The 22418-nt window shown below is 40.9% G+C and overlaps 1 protein-coding gene across 1 annotated transcript in view; it reads left to right on the top strand.

Annotated features, from left to right (window-relative positions):
• tyw1 (tRNA-yW synthesizing protein 1 homolog (S. cerevisiae)) overlaps window positions 1-22418 on the top strand; it is a 74059-nt gene that overhangs the window by 46414 nt on the left and 5227 nt on the right. The window contains 2 exon segments of the mRNA XM_037775772.1: window positions 658-768; window positions 16177-16344. Coding sequence (XP_037631700.1) covers window positions 658-768; window positions 16177-16344 — 279 coding nt within the window.

The following is a 22418-nucleotide window of genomic DNA, read 5'->3' on the forward strand; positions in this document are numbered from 1 at the left end:
TCTGCTAAAAGCCTGACCCCTCCCCCAGGGTGAGCCTGCTGTGTATAAAGTTAAATGTATAGCAGAGATCGGGGTTCATTCTCTGCGAACTGACAACCGTGTTGCATGGTATCAGGGACACATTGATGAATCCAGAACTTCTGTAATAACTCTGTGCAACTTTGATGAGTATATCTTCGGAATAAATTGATACTGATTATGCTTTAAACTTACTTGTATTTGTTTATGATTTACTCTGAGCTTGCAGCTGCTTAGAAGATAAACCAACACGCATGAAGGTGACGACTCCCTGAGGGGAATTCCTTCACCAGCTCATCCTAAACACCTAGCTTATGGCAGCACTCACTGTTATAACACCTAATCTAAATCTGGTTTAACACAGTGTCCAAGAAACGGTGTGAATTCCGTTATAAAGACGAGGCTTTTTACTAATATTTAAATCTTCTTTAAAAATGTGTTGTTGGCTCAGAATGCGTCGCTGTTGAACAATACTTGCATTCGGCTTTTTGTGTGTGTGAACAATTTGATTAATACATAAATGAAATGTCTTTGTTGAATGTGGTTGTTTACGAAGAGGAATACAGAAAACAATCTCATGTTTATGCCCTCACTCTTTGACCCTTTCCATCAATCTCCAACCTCTGTTTGTCCATCCAGAGACAGAGGACGGTGTATAGACTGACGCTGGTGAAGGCCTGGAACGTGGAAGAGATGCAGTCCTACTCGGAGCTCATTGCTTTGGGCCAGCCGGACTTCATTGAGGTCAAAGTAAGGGATCTTTATATCTTCTTGTGTTTTCTCTTTCCCCTCTCAGTTGATGTCTTATTTATGAGTAATTTTAACGGTGTAATTATTGTCTTCATCCTTGTGCCAGATTTCTTTTTATTCCTCTATTGGTGTCTCTGTTTACACATTATTGTTCTGTGCTGAGCTTTGATGTGTGTGGAGTGAAGCCTCCTAATAACAAAGCCTTTCACATTTTCTCCTCATTAATGAGTTTTCTAAAAGCAAATGAGCCAGTAGCACCGGCCACCAGGCCAGCAATAAGTCTTTTGAGAGAAACTCCTGGCATATGATATCTCCTTCCACGTACACATCATCTGCAGTCTACATTATTTAAGGGACTGCCTTTGTCTCAGATATATAGTGTTACTGTATTCCCAGCTGAAAGAAAACAAGTAGAAATAAATGGCAATTTAATGGGAAACATTTGTATTAAATTTGTTCAGCAGCCCCGGACGTACCTAAATATTTAAAATGAAAACGAATCATGGTCTTCCTGGCTCGTCTCTTTGGCGCTCCACCAGCTTCTACATCAAGAGAACAGGCTGAACAAACAACCTGATATTCAAGCTGAAAGCTGAACTTCCTTCAAGTCATGTATCATTTCTAATTTTTGTTTTATCTCAAATGAAAGAGCCACAGCAGATCTATTAGAGATCGAGATAACTCTCACCAAGAGCCAAAAAGACTTTTGTTATCTCTTTAAAGCTTTCTATTATTGAAGAACTTCAAGGTCCTTTTGCGTGCAAACAAAGTTATGTTTGTTTAACTTTATGAATTATTGACGTTGTCGGTAAATGGTTTGTTCTTTGAGTGTGTGATTAAGTTCTGGGTGTCTTTGTTGGTGAGGGATTTAAGCTTTTCCACCTACCAAATAAGTTCAAATATGAATATTCAGCTTTCTTGCCAAAGGGTCATTGTGGTGTTTGATAAATTGTTAGTTGCCCTCAGATGAAAATGCTCTGACAGATAAAAAGACATGTACAGTTATTCTGTGCCAAACACCAACACTGCTGTTGTGCTAACACCCTGCAGGATTTATGTAGCCAGAAGTTGTGTCCATATACTCGCTGTCACTAGATAAGTGTCATAATTCACTGGAACGGCGGGCTGTGGACCGCATCGACCTTGTCACAGTTGGCAGACACATTAATAGTCTGAGCTACTGTTGTCACAGTGACAAACCCGCCTCAGTCTGTGTTCATTATTCAGTTCATCACATCCAGGTATTATCCCGGTGATAATAACAGTGGCAGTAGTAGTAGTAGTCGTAGTAGTGACAGCAGCAGCAGTAGATCCAGCCCCATCTCTAAGTGACAGAACCATCTTCACCTAATTCACTGAGATTTTATAATACACTTTTTTGGGAGGGGCGAGGCTGCAGAGAGACATTGTCTTGGTTACACCCAAACTAGAGGGTTCGTAACCTTACCAGGGCTCAACAGTAAGGCCAATGTAAGTAAAATGCCATGTCAGGCTAGTAAATCTAGCAACTCACTTGCCCAGTCAGGCAAGTGGTAAAAAAATAATTAAATGCGTTGTTTTTTTCTGGAGCTGATGATGGAGGTAGCTAAGGAGTGAGCCGTGCTGCTTCCTTCTCCTTCCTCTCGCAGTACCGATCAGGCACTCACAAGAAAATGGCAGCGGCTACAGACAAAGTTTATGAGCTGAAGTGCGAGTGAGCATTTCAATTATCCTGGAAACAGGAGTTAGAAGATGTGGGCGAAACTACCAGATTCATTTAGGATGCTTCGTGTAGTACACTTCTTCCACCTTTTTTAGTTTATTTTGCCTTTGAACATAAAATACTGCTCTCAAAGGGAAATAAACCGACTAGACGCTTTTTGTTCTTTGTTTAGATAATGAATTCTGTCTCGTCACGGTAAGAAACTGTACTTGAATTTGCTGTCTGGTGCAGTTTATTCTCTGTTCCTATTAAACTGTGTCTAGACTCTAGATACAAATTAGGCCAGCACAATTAATTGTCTCCTCCTCAGATAGCAGAGATATGAGAGAACCCTGACCTTTGAAGTTGAGATTCAGTTGTATTCTATTTTCATTCCACTGCAGGGGTGCTAGCTAATTGGTTTGAACAGGTGGTCTGCTCATTTGTCAGACCTCATCCTGTACACAGCCCTCATCCATCGTCTTGTGTGTCCCATTACATGCGTCCCTCATTCTAAACATCCTGCTATGAAGGTAAAAGAAGAGGTGAAAGGCTTCCCACAGATTTAGTTAACATTCATGAAGCACCTCTTCCAACATGGAGCCCTCCTCCTCACAGGGGAATTCATTCATAATCCTCTCATTCCTGCACTACCTGGTAGCAGAGATCCATCACTGGCCAGTCTCCACTGCGATCCCACTGCTCCCAGCTACTGCAGTTATTACCTTAACTTTAACCTTCATTTGTTCCAGGCTGGTTTACTGAACTGAATGAGTCTTTTTCAGCAGCCTGCTCACAGTCACACCTGGGAGCTGCACAGTACAAGCACACTCTTATCCAGCAGCAAAGAGGAGCAGTTCAGTGTTAAGTGCATCGCTCAAAGACACCTCACCAGAGAGGCATGAGGGAGAGCAGTAGAGTCCACATGATACGTCAACCAACATTATCTTATCTCAGATACAGATGAGTGACAAATTAAAGGAAGGAATAACAGATGGAAGACATTGTTCATTTGGTGTTTCGATCACTGTGGTGGAGAGCTCTGTCTAAGGCCTAGTCCACACGTATACGGGTATGACACGGGTATGACACGGGTAAACAGCGTTTTTCCTCCTTCGTTCTCAAAAAAAAAATCCTGTCCACACAAGCAAGGTTTTAAAAAAAAATCTCTGTTCAGATGAAAACACAAAAACAGAATTGAAGCGCAATGCACATCCTTAACATCTGCATCTGAAGTGCCATCATCTCTGAGGGAGAGAGAGAGAATAATGATGAAATATAATTACACTGCTTCATTAATATTTCATTGAAAATATGCATTTAATCATGCATTTTATTCTGAAAAGCAGAGGGAGCAACTTGTTTGTATGCTCTCTGTTCTTCTCCTCTGGTGTTGCATCTCGGTGCTGATGGTGCAGAAATAAGAGCACACCAGAATTAGTTTCGAGCCAACTTATTTTGTTGAAAATGTGCAGGCGCATACAAGACTGGAAGTAATAATGTTGTAGCCTCGAGCAGCCTATTGATTTAGCTGTTCACACTGGACACTTTAGCACTATCTGCAGATTATCAGTTAGCAGCACTGTAAACAGAAAGGCAGACCGGTGAAGATGAAACACACTCACCTCAAGATAGTGAAGCCCTCCTGAGCTTGCAGTCCACACTGATGAAAAAAGCATCAAGTGGGGTTTTCTTCATCTATAATCAGAACGTAAAAAGATGACATTAGATTTGGAACTGATGTTTAAACAACTGGAACTTCAGTGGCTTATTGTTAACATATTTTAATAAAATTTGATTGATTTTTTTAAGGATTGCTTAACATAAGAAACGGATCGCTTTGCACGTCCTATGATTGCCAATCATATGTATCTGTCATGCAGCTCCACACTTATATGACAAATTTCAAAATATTTTTGTGTAATTAAGATAACACATTTGGAGGATTGTGCAGCCTGGGTTTGTACATTTCATTGAGAATAAAAATGCATCCTTCATTTGGCTGATTTTAGAACAAAGGTTTGGCCACCGGGTGCACAAACCAAACACATCAAACAGTCTGATCACAGACTGTATACAGTATAAGAAGTGGACGTAGTCACCGTCACGTCACCCATTGGTTTGTGGATTACGGTTTTGAAGCCTCGAGTTTGGTATTTTGACCGTCACCATCTTTGTTTTTGGTCTTCACCATCTTGTTTTTTTTTGCAACCAGAAGTGATATGAGAGGGTGGAGCTAAGTACAACTGAACACTGAATAAGACATTTTTAGGCGACGTTACAATTAACTTTCAGACAACTCCCAGACCGGACAACGCCGTGGTAGCGACCTGTCAATCACAAGGTAGCCACACCCTAAAGCATCCCCTGCTTTGTGATCTATTTGACTCTAAATGGGACCATAATTTACTAACTGAACATCATGCTGTATTGAAGAAGACTTGAAACTAGTGATTGAGACCATAAACTCATGTTTACAATGTTTACTGAGGTAATAAATCAAGTGAGAAGTAGGCTCATTTTCTCATAGACTTCTATACAATCAGACTTCTTTTTGCAACCAGAGGAGTCGCCCCCTGCTGGCTGTTAGAAAGAATGCAAGTTTAAGGTACTTCAGCATTGGCTTCACTTTTCAGAACCAGAGGTTGCTGCCTGATCCGAGTGCAAACAGAGGCACAGCCACATTCATACTAACATTCATATTCATACTTTCTACAAAAACACTATTATTTCAGCACTGTCTGAAAACTGCAGCAGTTTTCTACTCAGAATAATGAGATGAGGGAGCCGGTGCTGTAATGAGGCGTTCCTGCAGTCAGAGGGTCGAAGCATGCGGAGCGGAAACCAACTTTCTGAAGGGCCAAGAGGAAGCAAAAATGTGTGTGTGTAGTTGGTTGTTTGTGGCAGGTTATGTAAGAAGGTGCTTTTCATTTTCACACTAATGAAGTGTTTTTGGGAATCTTGCTGGCCTGTCAGCAAGTTCCTATATTAAATCTAACAAGCTCACTCTCCTCCCATCAATCATCCCCGTAGTTCCTCTTGTGCGCACGGACTGGAGACGCAGCGTGTTTGTCTCATCTGTTTGTCTTGTCACTTTCCGTCCATTGTCCAGCCAGTGAAATGTCTTTGCAGTATGTGACAGTTCAAGCTGGGATTATGCTTCTGGGAGATGCTTGTAAACATCTTTGTGAACCTACGCCGAGGTTTGTCTTTGTGCAGCCTGGAGATGCATTTATTTATTTTTTTCTATTTTGATGTGGGGCTCAGGTTGGGCGGATTCTGGCACAGAGACAAACGGGCCCAGTTCTATTTGACTGGCTATACAGTCTGTTGCTGGAAAATGCTGCAGAGCAAGAGAGGCAAGTAGGCAATTAAAATAACTTTAAAGCATGTCTTGATGTTTTTTATGTGTTGTTAGAGGTTTTCAGTCTGACATGCTAATTCAACCTGTGTCTTCTTGCTGTCTGAGGCTCTTTTTAGTAATTTACAGTACTGCCAGGGGGCAGCAGGATGCAGCCAGGCTCATTGAGTTGTCAGTCTGGATACAAACCATAGAAATTGTACAATTTGTAGGCTCAGAAACACACAGAGGATCGTGCAGACTTAAGACTCACCCAGCCAGCAGATAGAGGTATTCATCTTTGTTCGTCCTCAAGTAGATCCAGGTCACTCTCTCCAAAGAGCTTGTTATGCCTCCGCGGCAGCGACAGCCGTGGACAGAGGCTTTATGTTTTCGGGTTGTCCGTCCGTCCGTCCAGATTATTCTTGTGGACGCATGATAGTCCCTAGTTAATCGCGATTATTCGCAAATTAATCACACATTTTTTATCAGTTCAAAATGTACCTTAAAGGGAAATTTGTATTAAGTATTTAATAGTCTTATCAACATGGGAGTGGGCAAATATGCTTGCTTTATGCAAATTTATATATATATTTATTACTGGAAATCAATTAACAACACAAAACAATGACACATATTTTCTAGAAACCCTCACAGGTACTGCATTTAGCATACAAAATCATAACATGGCAAACTGCAGCCCAACAGGCAACAACAGCTGTCAGTGTGTCAGTGTGCTGACTTGACTATGACTTGCCCCAAACTGCATGTGATTATCATAAAGTGGGCATGTCTGGAAAGGGGAGACTCGTGGGTACCCATAGAACCCATTTACATTCACATATCTTGAGGTCAGAGGTCAAGGGACCACTTTGAAAATGGCAGTTTTTCCTCTCCAAAATTTAGTTTTGTGCATTATTTAGCCTCCTTCAACAAGCTATATGTCATGGTTGGTACCGATGGATTCTTTAGGTTTCCTAGATTCATATGATGCCAGTACCTTCTCTCTAGCTTTAAAACAACCTAAAAATCTGAAGTTGCATTAAAGAAATTAGTGGCGTTAAAACGAATTTGCGTTAACGCGTTATATTAATTAGTTCATCCTTTATACTTTAATGTATGGTACCTAGTCCGTGTCTCTTATGTCTATTCACTGTTGTGCAGTGATGCTCATTAACAATGAAGTCATCTCCTTTTACTTCCCTCCATCTTTTTCCTCTCTGCCTCCGTCGGTTCTGTTCATCGTGTTCAGTTCTGCTCTTGCACTCAAATTTGTCATGTGTTGTAAATGTCAAAGCTATTTTTTTTTGCCATCTGTGCAAAAATGAATTCGACCAGCTGTGTGACAATTAAAGGACCCCCATGCGTCTCTATCTCCTCTCTTTCTTTCCCCTACATTAAGCTAATCTTGCCTACTTACATGGTGTGTTTTATTGCTACTTAAGCAATCAACAACTTGCTTCAAGCGAGTCTCGGCTTCATGACGGGGTTTATGATGTGCTGTTAATGGGTAAAAAAAAAAAAAACAACACACGCTTCTCAATCTTAGTAGTCCCCTGAGACTTTGCTTGCTTTTCTATTAAAGATTTCTAGTAGGAGTGTGTATTGATCCACCACTACATGGCATTTCATTATATCAGAGAGCACAGCGCTAACAAGACAGCAGGGAGCATTGGATTGGACAGGTAATCAGAGACACCCATCAAATGTGGCTGGTGTGGTGAGCACACGCAGACTTTACGCAGGAACTGAGATGTTAATATAATTACACTCCAGTCACATTTTCCACTTTGTTCATGCACTGCTTCCTTTTATCACACAAAGAGAGAACAACGGCAGAACACGTCAATTCTTGACATTTTTCTTATGTCCTTTACGATATGAAGATGGATACCAAGAAGCATACACACACAAAAAACCCTCTATGAACCTCACATAGACACATCTCTGTTGTTGATCAATAGATTACGATAACAACATGATATAATCACAGTTATGATAATCAACTTAATCGATTGGTTCTGGTTCCATCCTCTCCAGTGTTAAGAGTTGCTGCTTCCCTGGTTTTACATCATAGTGAAATGGACATCTCTTGTGTTTGGACTGTTGGTTAGACAAAACCAATTTGAGAACTTAAAGGGCGTGGCCGTCTATGTTCTTTTCCACGTTTTTCAAATTGCAAAAAGCAGTGACATAGGTTACTAAAGTAAGCTAATCAATGAGGTTATGAATAATGTGAACTCTAGCTGAGTCAACATTTGGAAATAACTGAAAGGGTTAGTTTTTTTGAAGTAGGGTTGTATGTATACGCCCATGTTCTGCAAGGTTAAATTACTGTTTTTGTGAATGTAGTCTGGTGGCTTTGAAGAGAACGACATAGCGGCTTCAGTTCCCCGTCAGAAAGGGCTATCTGACGGCGAGGTTAAGCGGCTGTAGACGGGAGCAACAGTAAAGTGTATTTTAGCTGCCTAATATCAATTTAAGTGTTTGCTTTATTTAGAATATTTTCACCGCTTTACCTCGCCATTAGACAGCCCTTTTCCGATGAGGAACTGAAGTCGTTATATCGCTGTCTTCAAAGCCACTAGACTCCCTTCACAAAAACAGTAATTTCACCTCGCAGAACACGTGAGTTGCTGGTCTACTACTGCCTCTATCGGTTAGTTTGTTTGTGTTATTGTGTGACTGTCGGATCCGAACTTACAGTACATGGCGTCCACAGCAGTACATTGCTTAGCTTCCATGTCTGCTTCTCCAAACTGGGAGCGTGCCGACCGCCATCTAAGTTACTGTTTGTAACTTTAATACACTGACATAAGGATAAGGATATACACTCACCGGCCACTTTATTAGGCACACCTGTTCAATTGCTTGTTTACACAAATAGCTAATCAGCCAATCACATGGCAGCAACTCAGTGCATTTAGGCATCTAGAGGTGGTGAAGACGACTTGCTGAAGTTCAAACCGAGCATCAGAATGGGGGAAGAAAGGGGATTTAATGATGCAGGTACACCTTGTACCTAATAAAGTGTCCGGTGAGTGTATGTACTGTACATATGTAGAACGTCATCATGCAGAAACCTACGTCAGTTCATGTGGGAAAAAGTTTTTAGCAGGGCTTAAAGGGAAAACAGCATTTTGACGCTAAAACATACATACTTGGACCAAAATTTAAATGTTCAGATTTGAATACCCAAGGAAGCTACAGAATGATATAAAAACCTCAAAAAAGGAACAGAAATAACATTAACAACATTGATTTTAGCGCTACTCCCTCTCAAAGGACCAGTTGGTGGTTAGCTGTGGCAGTATATTTCATTTTCATATTTCATACCCACCTTTGACCTGGCATTTGTCCAAAACGCCGGTCTACAGATTGTAATCCATGTCTTTCTAAATGTGTTTCATTTCCTCAAAGTCTGACCTTCAGGACGGTGAAAATCACAGTTAAAGCTGCTTCTAATCCTGACAATCAATTATTTAACCAGCCTCACTGGCAACAGGTAAAGGGTCACTGTGAGGGTGAACTCGGCCTCATTTTCCCATCTATCGCTCGTCTTTCATCTCTAAATTATCTCCTCTGTGTCTCTCGTATCCTCCCGTCCTCCTGCCTATCAGCAGCGTATCGTCCTTTACTGAACAGATGAACCCCTCTGGCTGCTGAGCTCTGGGCAAGCTATCGACTGCAGCATCATGAAGTCAGTAATTAGTGCGTCCCAGGATTGACTGGTGGCAGTATGATGGAGGAGGTTGCTCTATCATATCAGCAGCTCTCTAATTAGCCGTGAATGATGGGAGAGCAGGGCATTAGCATCAGGTCTGTGGAATGGCTTTAATAGTCATAATAATGTTGACTTTTATATAGTTTTTTATATTTATATATAGTATACTATATAACGAGAGTAACAAAATGCAAAAGAAAGATAACCATGATCAGACACATTGAACGATACACTCAGCAACTTGGAAAGCCACAGTAGGAATTTAAGCATTGATTATTTCAGATGAGAATTCACTGACATCTTTGGTCTTTAGTTTGACTCTGGGGAAACAAATGTTTTGTGAGAGATTACAGGTAGGAGATTAGGGACATAGAAGCTCAGTAATTTAAGTAGAAGTGTTTGTGAAGTAAGATTTTAAAAACAAATCTGAAAATCCCCTCAAATGCTAAAATGGAGGATATGTGATCTTTCTTTTTTTGGTGTAGTTAAATGTCAATCTGCTGGGTTTTAATTTAGCTGGAGATGAAAGCATGCTACCTGCCCATAGCCAGACAGCAAGGAATTAAAATAATCATTTGGTGCGAAAATAAAAGCATCTGAAATGTGACAAATAACTGTGTGTTTTCTGCCATCGTTTGTCTTTTAAGTTTTTTCTTGGAATTTTTATTTGCCATTGGAACCATTTTTTTCACAATGATGTGTGTGTTTTATCTCCTAACTCTATATAGACAGATGGGTGACAAGTAAAAGGTAAAACCAACATAAAGTGTCGTAGTAATGTGTTGGGTTGGGCCACCAGAAGAGCTTCACTGCTCTTTGCAATTCATTCTTCAATTCCCCACTGGAGTGATGAACACTATTTTTCCAAAAGATATTTCCAATCTCCCATAAGTGTTTAATTAAGTTGAGGTCTGATGATTGCGAAGGCTCATCTCAGCACATGATTCACATTATAAACTATTCAGTGAGCCCTCCTGCCCGGTTGGATACAGGCATGTTCATCCTCAGGGTTGAAATGTTTCAGGGGAAGTGTGAAGGTGATCACTCTGAATCAGTTTCTGTTAATTTGCAGTGACCCTTCCTCATAAGGGAACAAGTGGATTCAAACCGTGCCAGGAAAATGTTTCTCAGCTCATTTATTCAGGTTTTTCCTTTAATTTGTAACCCATCTCTCTATATTTATAGAGAGGAGGCCCGTTATAGAGAAGTCCCTTCTCTTCCGCTGTCCCCCATGGGACCTTATTTTGAAAAAAAAAAGTACGGTAGTCAACGGTGAGAGACAAATAATTTGATACCGTTTGAATTGTGGCATGAATCCCACGTGTTTTTCCATTTAAAAGATCATTTTTCACGTCAAGAAAGTCTCAGTTTGTCGTAGTATCATTTTGTTTTGTGTGAAACCGCTCAGTGAACTACATCTCTCGTCTCGCACAATATACGTCACCAACACTAGCTAGCTAACGTAGCTATGACCACACACAAATGAAACGTTATCTTACCCGGTGTGGTTTATCCAGCGAATCTTGGTCTTTTTATCAGCCGGGACGCGAAAGAACGAACAAGACCCGTTGCTCATGTGAGTACATCCCAGTACGAAACACACAGGCATCGTGGTTTCATGGAGAGACGTCATTTACGCAACTTTTTTAATTACGTATTTTCACAGTCTGATACTTAATCAGTTTTACAACAAGCTGCGACTTTCTTGACTTGCAAAATGATCTTTTAAATTGACAAAACATCATATGTGTGATTCATGGCGCAATTCAAACGGGATACTACAAATATTTTTCTCCCGCCTCTCTGTGTTGTTCATGCATTTGATCAAGATGAAGTGTGGATCTGTAAAAATGATGTATTGCATGGGGGGTGGTGGGGTGGCGGTGTCCACCGTCGCCAATAGCAGGACCTTTCTTATTGACCCATTAATTATTAGTCCATCATCATCTTATGTGGTGCAACACATTCTGCTTGTGCAATTTACTGTCCAGTTGTTGTCCAATGTGTGATTTATCATCTCGGTGTCGCATCAATACCACTTACCTGCCACTGGCCCCTCACTCGCCTAGGAAGGAAATGGGTTACTGAAAGAGAGAGAGGATGTAGATAAATTTGGTCAAGCGCACTCGGCTATATGTTGTGCCACTGAGGGGGGCCTTGACGATCAGCATTCATGATTTCCGTTAAAGGCGAAAGACATAGATTATTTGTGATAATCTATGTCTCCCCCCACACTCATAACTTCCTCAATGATACGGTTCATTGATTCTCTCCGTATCTCAAAGATCTTTTCCCCATCTCCTCTATATCGCTCCCTCCTCCTGACTCACCCATTCCTGGTGATTTATACGGAGTCTTGGGTAGTTGATCTTTATTCAGCGGGCCTCCAGGCAAGGCTGATAACACCAAGGTCCCTCATCAATTCTGTCCAACGCCTGTGCCCTGCTCTGCCCCCCAGCAGCACACTTTCTCCCTCTCAACCCCTAAAGATACGGTTCACTCTCTGTTTGTGTTAAGTTTATATGTGTGCGGTGAATTCACAAGCAGTCCTACAAGATGTACACCGTTAAATTACTGAAGAAATGTCTGTAGTTCACAACTGGAGGCAGAGGTCCCCGACGGCTGCTGAGTGGACAGGCTCAAACAGATGTGAATGGCACTCTGGAAATAGCCGAGTCAGTGGGAGAGAGTTGTTTCTTGTGTAATCTGCCACAGCGGAAAGCAAAGTAAATACCTGAAAGGAGTGAGTTCTCTCTTTCCTCAGACAAACCACTTCTTTCATTTGATTTAGGACACTGGCCTCAGACATCAGATTGGTGGAGTTTTGATGTCTGGCTCCTGTGAAATGGTGACACATCTGGTATTTCATTTTCCCTGGCCAGGAAATGTGTTCAGTAGTCAGAACTGTTTAACTTCCCCGAGTTCAGATTCATAGAGATTATTTGCACAAGTCAGAATAGTGCTGAGGGAGGGCGAGGGTGCATGTAGGAAATAATACAGCAGAATATGATGGGGATTTTATACATGTATGGTTTTAAAGGAAAGTCCATACGTCCTGTTCTGTTCTTTTCAAATGGAAACATGGTACATGGACTTGCATTTATATAACGCTTTTCTAGTCTAAAGTTTATAGAAGGTCTTGGGAAAATAACATTTTGATGCTAAAACATACATACTTTGAGCAAAATTTGAATACATAAGGAACACCATGGGAAGCTTCTTTACAGAATTATATAAAAATCTTTTAACCAATTGAGATTTTTCATAATTCGGCACCACTTAATAGTAATAAAAATAAAAAATGCACTGTAAATCTGCTCAGTGAGTCTTCTCAGCTGGTCTTACCAACTTGCACAGTAACGGTCCAGTTATGATTTTCTCTGTTCAGTAGACATACAACAACAAGATAGGGCTGGGAGATATGGAGAAAATCAAATATCACAATATTGCAACGATATTGTAGGGTTGACTATTGGTGCTCTCACAAAATATTTACACACTGAGATTTTTGATAAATAATCGCCAGTAATGTGGGTATAATGACTAAGTGTAAAAGACAAATAATAGAACAGCTAGAACAGTCAGGTAAGTTCATAAATTACATCTTATTATTGTAATGTAGCCTTTAAAACCAGGAAAAGACAGCGCTTATGCCATATCACGATATTACAATATCCAAAATCTAAGACAATATCTAGTCTCATATCAAGACACTGATATGATATCGATATACACTCACCGGCCACTTTATTAGGCACACCTGTTTAATTGCTTGTTAACACAAATAGCTAATCAGCCAATCACATGGCAGCAACTCAATGTATTTAGGCATCTAGAGGTGGTGAAGACGACTTGCTGGAGTTCAAACCGAGCATCAGAATGGGGAAGAAAGGGGATTTAAGTGACTTTGAACGTAGCATGGTTGTTGTTGCCAGACGGGCTGGTCTGAGTATTTCAAAAACTGCTGATCTATTGGGATTTTCATGCACAACCATCTCTAGGGTTTACAGAGAATGGTCCGAACAAGAGAACATATCCAGTGAGCGGCAGTTGTGTGGACGAAAATGCCTTGTTGATGTCAGAGGTCAGAGGAGAATGGGCAGAGTGGTTGGAGATGATAAAAAGGCAACAGTAACTCAAATAACCACTCGTTACAACCAAGATATGCAGAATACCATCTCTGAACGCACAACACGTCCAACCTTGAAGCAGATGGGCTATAGCAGCAGAAGACCACCCGGTACTAGCAAGGTGTACCTAATAAAGTGGCCAGTGAGTGTATATTGCCGAGCCCTACTGCCAGAATATTTAAACAAAGTTATGCAAATAAATCTGGCTAATGCTGTATATCCTCAGGTAAGCTCTTTTTATTGGATATCACCAAATACTCTTTTTAAGCAGAGTTTTGAAGAGTAGCTTATCGTCACAGTAATATGATACAATACTTTGGGTGTAAAGCTGCAGAGCAGGGGTTGATTATGAATGGCTCGTTGGAACAATGCTGCATGCTGCAGGAATCGTTACATCTACAGGACAGAGCTTTTTGTTTGCTGCTGTTTTTGGAGATTATACAGTTACCAGAAGGGAGAATGGCTAAATGCTTGACTTGATTGTTAACATGCTCATAAACATTTTCTCCCTCAAACATGCACGCACACACACACGCACGCACGCACGCACGCACGCACGCACGCACGCACGCACGCACGCACACACACACACACACACACACACACACACACACACACACACACACACACACACACACACACACACACACACACACACACACACACACACACACACACAGACGGTTACATTGTTTTTCTTCCATGGGATAGCTGGGTGAGGATCAGACAGTGTTCCTGGCCAACACTTCAGAGAATTACGGTAGCACTATAGCAGCTGCTGCCTTGGCTCTATTACAGCACACTGACACAGAGGTTGTGTGTGTGTCTGCGTGCGTGCGTGCGTGCGTGCGTGCATGCATGCATGTATATATAAAGATTGAAACTTGGTAACAAATGTTGAAGTGAGTAAAACAAATTTGACTGATTTAAATCCAGCATGTTTGCACCAAAGGGATGTGATACCGTAGCACGGTGTCACTCAGAATCCCAAACAAAACATTGTACTCATTTGTGTGACTTTGCCACCACAGTTAGAAAACAACTGCAATGCAACAGTGTGTGCGTCCTCAGCCGACATTTGCATCATAATTATTGCCCCAAAAACACTACTGAAATCTTAATTTCTCCACTGAACTCCCTGCTCTCTTTCTCCCTCCCTTGTTTCTCCTTCCAGGTTTAGGAGACTCTGACAGGATGATTCATGTTGACGCTCACAGAAATACTGAAAAATTATTAAATTCTGCAGTTGTAAAAAAGTTTTTGGTGTGCAATTCAAGAGTTCTGCCAATGACGATGATTTATTAACACAAAGGTCCGGCAAGTTAAATCTCCCCGAAACAATTTGAACCTTATATTTTTTTAGGGACTGAAACTTTGAAGTCCAAATACTCTGAAAAGTGAAGCCAATGCTGAAGTACCTTAAACTTGTATTCTCTCTAATAGCCAGCAGGGGGCGACTCCTCTGGTTGCAAAAAGAAGTCTGATTGTATAGAAGTCTATGAGAAAATGAGCCTACTTCTCACTTGATTTATTACCTCAGTAAACATTGTAAACATGAGTTTATGATCTCAATCGCTAGTTTCAAGTCTTCTTCAATACAGCATGATGTTCATTTAGTACATTATGGTCCCATTTAGAGTCAAATAGACCATAAAGCAGGGGATGCTTTAGGGCTTGGCTACCTTGTGATTGACAGGTCGCTACCACGGTGTTGTCCGGTCTGGGAGTTGTCCGTGTATTGACGTCACGGTGACTACGTCCACTTCTTACATACAGTCCAAGGTTATAGCCCAGATTTAAAAAGTAGTGATCGTTCTGGTTGCTCTCAGGTCTTGTATTGGAGGGTACTGGTTTGGAGCCTGCTGCAGATTCCTTATGTTCACACAAAGACGCGCTCCCTTTATGGCTCTCTTCATGGCTCCCTCACACCTCTCCGCTCTCAGCCCAACTCGTCAATAGTTTGTATCTGCCACAGGGAGCTGTTGATCTCCTCTCAGTGCTTCTCCCTCCTCATCTCTTGTAACCACCGCACAGATTTGCCACTATTGATCAGAAAACACTCAGCGACCAGCCTGATTGATTTTCATGGCCGAGACCAGATGGTTTTCCGCTTCCTACTCCATTTCTCACACACCAGCTGAATGGGGGAGATATGTCAGCTCCCAAGTCTTACTGGTGATAATCAGCAGTTGCTGCTGTTTCTGAAGCCTTTTTGTCAATCATACACTCCGGACTATCAAGAGCAGTGAAGTGCAAGATGACCTGCTGTCAGTCAATGGAGCAGATGACAAGTCTCCAAAATTGTACAATGACTGAGTCACTTTGTGGTTCACTTGGAGGTTTGATGTTCAAAATGTGCTGTAACTGTTTCTGTTACTGTTATATTTGATACTAAAATCCACACACAATATTATATATGTTGTCATCAGCCCCAAAAGTCCAGTACAGTTGCTCTTTTCCATGGGTGAATGAATAGTAAAGCCTGGTCTTCTCTGTGCTTTGTTTCTGATTGTGTACTCACATGTGTTTGCAGGGAGTGACGTACTGCGGGGAAAGCTCTGCCAGCAGTCTGACCATGGCTAACGTCCCCTGGCACCAGGAAGTGGTCGCCTTCGTCCAGCAGCTGGCTGACATGTTGCCTCAGTATGAGATTGCCTGCGAACACGAGCACTCCAACTGTTTGCTCATCGCACACACCAAGGTAAGTACTTTGCTTCAGAGGGACATACATCACTCAACGTAGCATATTATCTGCAGCCTGAACCAGTTTAAAACAGGGAATTTTAGCTATCACACCTACTGAGAACTGACATGCGTAGGTCACAACGTAGAGCTTAAAACCTCCTCTATTGTGTGTTAAACCCTCCATAAAATATTCCTTGGCATCAAACATTAGTTCATTAAATTGCAAGACTTTTCTCATCCAGCACATTTTAAGTGGTAAGTTGAAGTTGTTGTATTGGACATTGTGATGGGCATTTTTCTGCCTCCGCGCCGGTGACAGCCGTGGCCAGAGGCATTATGTTATCGGGTGGTCCGCCTGTCCGTCCCATTCTAGTAAACGCAATATCTCAGGAGCACCTGGAGGGAATTTCTTGGCATGAATTTGGCACAAACATCAACCTGTAGTCAAGGATGAACTGGGTAGAAGTCAAATTTATTTGTATAGCCCAACATCACAAATCACAAATTTTGCCTCAGTGGGCTTTACAATCTGTACAGAATACAACACCCTCTGTCCTTTACAGTACACCCCTCTCATCAGATAAGGAAAAACTTAACCAAAGGGAGGTATACAACCTGCGAGGCGATGATTGTAGTTTACTGTCTTCTCATTTATTTATTAACTAAATGATTACGCGAGAAAATAATCAGCAGATTCATCAGTAATGAAGATAATTGTTAGTTGTAGCCCTAGTGTTGATATAAGATGCGTAAGCATTTTATGTATTTACTGACAACATATACTGACAACAGAAGTTATCTCAAGTGTCTTGAGATAACTTCTGTTGTGATTTGATGCTATACAAAAATAAATTGAATTGAATTGAATTGAATGTTGCTTGAAAGTAATACACTTGATTTCTGTTACTGATTGTGTTAAATTCAGGAGACAAAATCTAAAGTAATACTCTTAATCCTTTTTTTTATTGGCCGTTTTATACCGCCATTGACTGCGGACTCCTCACTATTCTTAACCGGCCGCAAGTCATCAGCTGCTTCTTCAGTTTGGACACTTGTTTCCACTATGGATTATGATTTTTAAATTTTTCCTCTCTTGATTTGCATGCCAAGGTAAGACAATTGCATATATGTATGTATAACTATCGCTTAGCAAATGACAAACCACAGCAGGGGTCGTTGCAGAAACACCTGGCTGAGATCTGCCGTTTGTTGGCGATGTTGACGATGTGTTTATCATGATTTTAAACTTGCTATCAAGGATGCTAAATTGGCTAAATCATTAAATCAGACACAACAAATAGATTATTTGCCACATTGATTCTTTCAAGGAAAATATATATGCTAATGGTCTCTTTACCACTCTGTGCACTTTAATTTGCAGACATGTGCACGTGCAACAATTTGCATATTTACAGTATTAGGTGCAGCTCACTGCTACTGCCGTTTTTGCATATAAGCCTTTCTAAGTGATCAATGTTATCAGTGGACCCAGACAGTGGATACCGCATTAGCATCCCTACACACATAATAATGAATAATGTGTACCTGGTGATCCGCTTCACATCTGTTGTGATCCTGCAGCGGTTCTTCTCAGACACAAACACACACGTCCTTCTTCTCCAGTTCTTTCAAAGCAGCTTTCCAGACAGCTCAGAGACTCACTGCAGGTTCCTCCTTTTTAAATTGGTGCTATTATTTTATTATGTACTGTATATAATTTAGTCTCCTCTCTGCTTTCCTTTCTGAAATATGCACCCATCAGAGTGGTTTATTCTGACAGAGGCTCACCCGTCCCAGAAAGTATCAGTCAGTGGTGTGTTCTGGCCGTCAATAATTAATGAATGATGATTAATTGCCATCTTGGCTCTCTGTGACGGAGTAGAAATTCAAGCCAACCAACTAGGCATCCACATCTCCCTATCACACACACACACAAACATCGTGCTCGATGTGTAATCTCAGTTTATTTAAACACCCAAACTCCTAATCCTCCTCCTTTTGTTTTTATTTACTGGAGCTTTGTTTTCGTGGGACTTCTTCCAGGTTTATTTACCTCTGTGGTGTCTGTAGGATCTTTCTGGGCCCCCGATGCCTGGAGGGAGGAACAAGGCACGAAATGTTTATTGGTTGTTCCACAAGTTTTCTACTACACAGTGAAATGTTATGTTTTCATGTAAAAGTTGCCACAGTTTAGTAAAATCCTCAAGATCTAGTTCACACAGGATGTTGGCAGCACAAATCTTGTGAATTTGCAGGTAGGTGTCATATGATGGCTGAGACAGAGAAAAGAAATCTGGATCTGAGTTTTCATTTTGCTTTGTGCTGTGTAACGAAGACAGAGGAGGTGTTAAAAACCCAGTTGTTCACTTAATTCCTTACACACCAGCAAGGACACAATCAATATTGCACAGAATTGATACCACCTTCCTCGACCTGTCCAAGGTGAACCCCGCCTCCGCGACCCTGAACAGGATAATAGGTTACAGATAATGGATGGATGGATACAACCTTCCTCTTTTCATCCCTCTCTCTCTCTCTCTCTGTCCTCTTCTGTCTCATTTTTCATCTCTATTATTCTCTCAATGTAACGGTGGCCATTTCTGCAACTGCTTTAGACACCTAAATTAATTTGCACCTCCTCGCCTCCAACTGTCAGTATTTCTTAATATACACACTTATTTCTCTGCACATCTTTCCACTTCCTGCTTTCAGTCACGCAGATCGCAGTATTAGTGCTTGATGCTCTGAGGCGGGATCTATCTGCCTGTTAGCTAATCACTCTGGCTGAGCTGCCGTGAGAAGAATGAACAGCGTTTTGCACTCACTGCATCTTTTGAGGGCTTTTTAGCATCCAAAAAGGCTTTTTTTAATGTTTCAAACACACACAGTACCTCCAATTGTTTTTTTCCTACTGTGTGTATGTGTGTTTTTTCTATATCCATACGTGGCTGTACATGCACTTCAAAAAGTTATCAGGATGTGAATGCAGTTGTGTTTCTGAGTGTGACAAAGAAGAAAAATAAATAAAATTGCCCAATGATTATTTTAAGATTTTGTTGGCCATTAGAGGTAAAAAAAAAAAAGAAAAAGAAATTATTATTCCAGGAAAAAAACTCTGAATTTCTGAGATTAAAGTCACAAATTTATGAGAAAAAAAAACTAAAATGAATGTGTTTTTTGTCAAGGACCCATATCTCTTCACTGGTGGTCAAGCCAGCCATCACTCACATTTCCTTAGTCAAATCAGCTAATGCTAAAAGTGAAGTGCACCCATATACTGACATGTCCTTTATGGTAAATGTAATCAAACGGCCCAGATTGATTTGTAAGGGAAGCGACAGGGAGAGCTAGCTACGGACTTGGCAAGTTAGCGGAAGGATGCACATGTGACTATGCACGGTTTTCAAAATAAGGTGTTAAGAAAGGGTTATATACAAAATACATATATGGAAATAAGATTAATTTGATTATATTGACAAGAAGTATAAAACGTGTTACCAGGGTCCCTAATAAATTAAAACGAAAATACAACTAAACTGTGAAAGAAATGTCTTTATTCTTTGGTTTTTGAGTTGCTGAAACAGAAATGTAATGAATAATTCCTGAGTTGAGTTGAGGACATCTCTGCCTACGTATAGACACAAAGTCAAGCATTTTTACTGTATCACTTTAGAGATGTTTTTATAGCACCTCAAGTATTCAGTTTATCAGAGTTTTTTCTCGTATTTATTATTTATTTTTTTTCTCGTAAATTTACGAGTTTTTTCTCAGACTACCCCCCTCCCCTGGCTTCGTTATTTATTTATTTTTTTACCTACGATGGCCCTAATACGCCGTCTACTATTGTGGCTAACATAGATATTGACGACTTTCTTTTTTTAGTTTGACAATTTATGTTGACTTACTTACTCGTCATTTTTGTGCAGCCATCAATAATCCATCAGTCTGGGAACTGGAGGCATTTTTAGGTTTCCTTCTGTAAACGGAGAGTCTGATGTTTTTCTGTTTAGTATCTTCAGCGTCCTGAATGTCTTCATGCAGCACAGTCTCGGCAGGAAGAGAGAATCCAGAAGAATCCTCCTAGTTTTTTATGTTAACTTACATAACAGCAGAGTTTAAAATGCATCACAGGAAAGCACATCAGTCTCATTTTGGGTGTGTGTGCATGCTCACTGCACAGTCCTCAGATCTTCTACTTCAAGATGGATGATATCACTGTTTGATGTAGTCCTTTAAAAGACATCAGAGCTGTATGTGTGTGTGTGCGTGAGATCACTCTTTAGCAGCGAGTAGCGATAGATCCTCCCTGCGCTGACACATCATCATCATTAGTTCCTTTTCAACCTCTGGGATCTTCCCATTGATAGGCATGTCTCTACCTCTCTCGCCCCTCGTTCTACTTTCTTTGCCAGCCTTTTCTCTCTTTCATCTCCCCTCCATTCGCCCCCCCATCTTTTATTTCCTCCCATTCTCCATCCTCTTCCATCCATCTCAGTCCCATTTCTCTCAGAGGACGCTGTAATGAAAACAGCACAGTCACAAACCTCCCAGAGATAATCCCTCTGAAAGACCTGTTGGTTCACAAATCAGACCTGCTGTGTTTCAAAGTCCAAGTTTAGTTGTCCCCTTTTTTGCAGTCAAACATCCTGTCAGATTTATTAATATTTATTATTACTATAAAAAAAATATATATCTTTAAAGATAAATCCGTAATCTTGATCGTGATTAATCGTTTGGTCTGTATAATGTCAGAAAATAGTGAAAAATGTCTATCCCAGTTTCTCAAACTCTAAGGTGATTTCTTTAAAGGACCAGTTTTAGGATTTAGTGGCATCTAGTGGTGTGGTTGCAGATTGAAACCAACAGAATACCCTTCCAACTCCAAGGCTGCAATAACGTGAGCCGCAGAGTGTAAAACCGTGGTAACAGCGTGGTATCTTTCAGGACCTTCACCTTGCCCTCTATAGTAACAACTACATTTAGATGGTGGCTGGCGGTACCACGGTTTTGCACTCTGCAGCTCACCTTACTGCAGTTTCACAAGCGTGTCGGAGAACTACGGTGGCCTTCAGGTAACGTGAAAACGTGAAAGGCTCTCTCTAGAGCCAGTGTTTGGTTTGTCCGTTCGGGGCTACTGTAGAAACATGGAGGAGCAACATGGAGGACCCGCTCCCTATGTAGATATGAAAGGCTCATTCTAAGCTAATGAAAACACAACAATTCTTAGTTTCAGGTGATTATAAACTAATGAAAACATAGTTATGAATATTATATTCCATTTCTGCTAATAGATCCCCCAAATTCTTAAACACTGGCCCTTTTAATGATCTTGTTTCGTCAATCCAAAACCCAAAGATATCCAATTTTATATGATATAAAATAGAGGAAAGCAGGAGAGCTCCATGTTTGAGAGTCTGAAAACAAATTTGATGAGTAATCGATTAGCAAAATAGTTTCAGATTATTATTTTTTTCTGTCAATCGACGGATGGACAGATGGTTGACTAATCATTGCAGCTCTATTGCTAACTACCTGCACTTTTGTTGCATTCAAGCCACCTCAATAGAAAACAAAAGGACCTCTCGTTATTACAAAATAGGAGCATATATGCATTATTTCAAGATGATTATGATGCCATTACTAGCTTCTTAGTCACACCAGAAATGGAAAGGAAGCCTACATTTGCTGTTTTTATCACGCTACAGTATTTATGGTGGTCTGTTGACAAGTGGAACCAGATAGTGTTTAGCTCCTTCTCAGTTGGTCGAATCAATTGTGTCACTGTTGATATTTGATTTTATTTAGTTGGTGGTTTTGCAGACATTTTGCCACCACGTTGCTGACAGGTCTGTAGTTCTTTTCACCAAGTGGGAGAAGTTGTAGCTGTCAGAAATCCTCCACTGACTTGTAATTACAACTAGACGGCACAACGTGAAAGGCTTTTCACACTTGGTTGCTCGCCTGCACAACATGGCAGGAAGGCAGCGTTTTATTCCTAGGTGGATGTTTGTGTTGTGGCTGGTTCAGCAAGCCAATGTGCAACACTAACTATATAGGAGTCCCTGCTTATAGATAAGAAGAAGACTTGAA

This window comes from Sebastes umbrosus, chromosome 7 (assembly GCF_015220745.1).
Source record: "Sebastes umbrosus isolate fSebUmb1 chromosome 7, fSebUmb1.pri, whole genome shotgun sequence".
NCBI classification, from domain to species: domain Eukaryota; kingdom Metazoa; phylum Chordata; class Actinopteri; order Perciformes; family Sebastidae; genus Sebastes; species Sebastes umbrosus.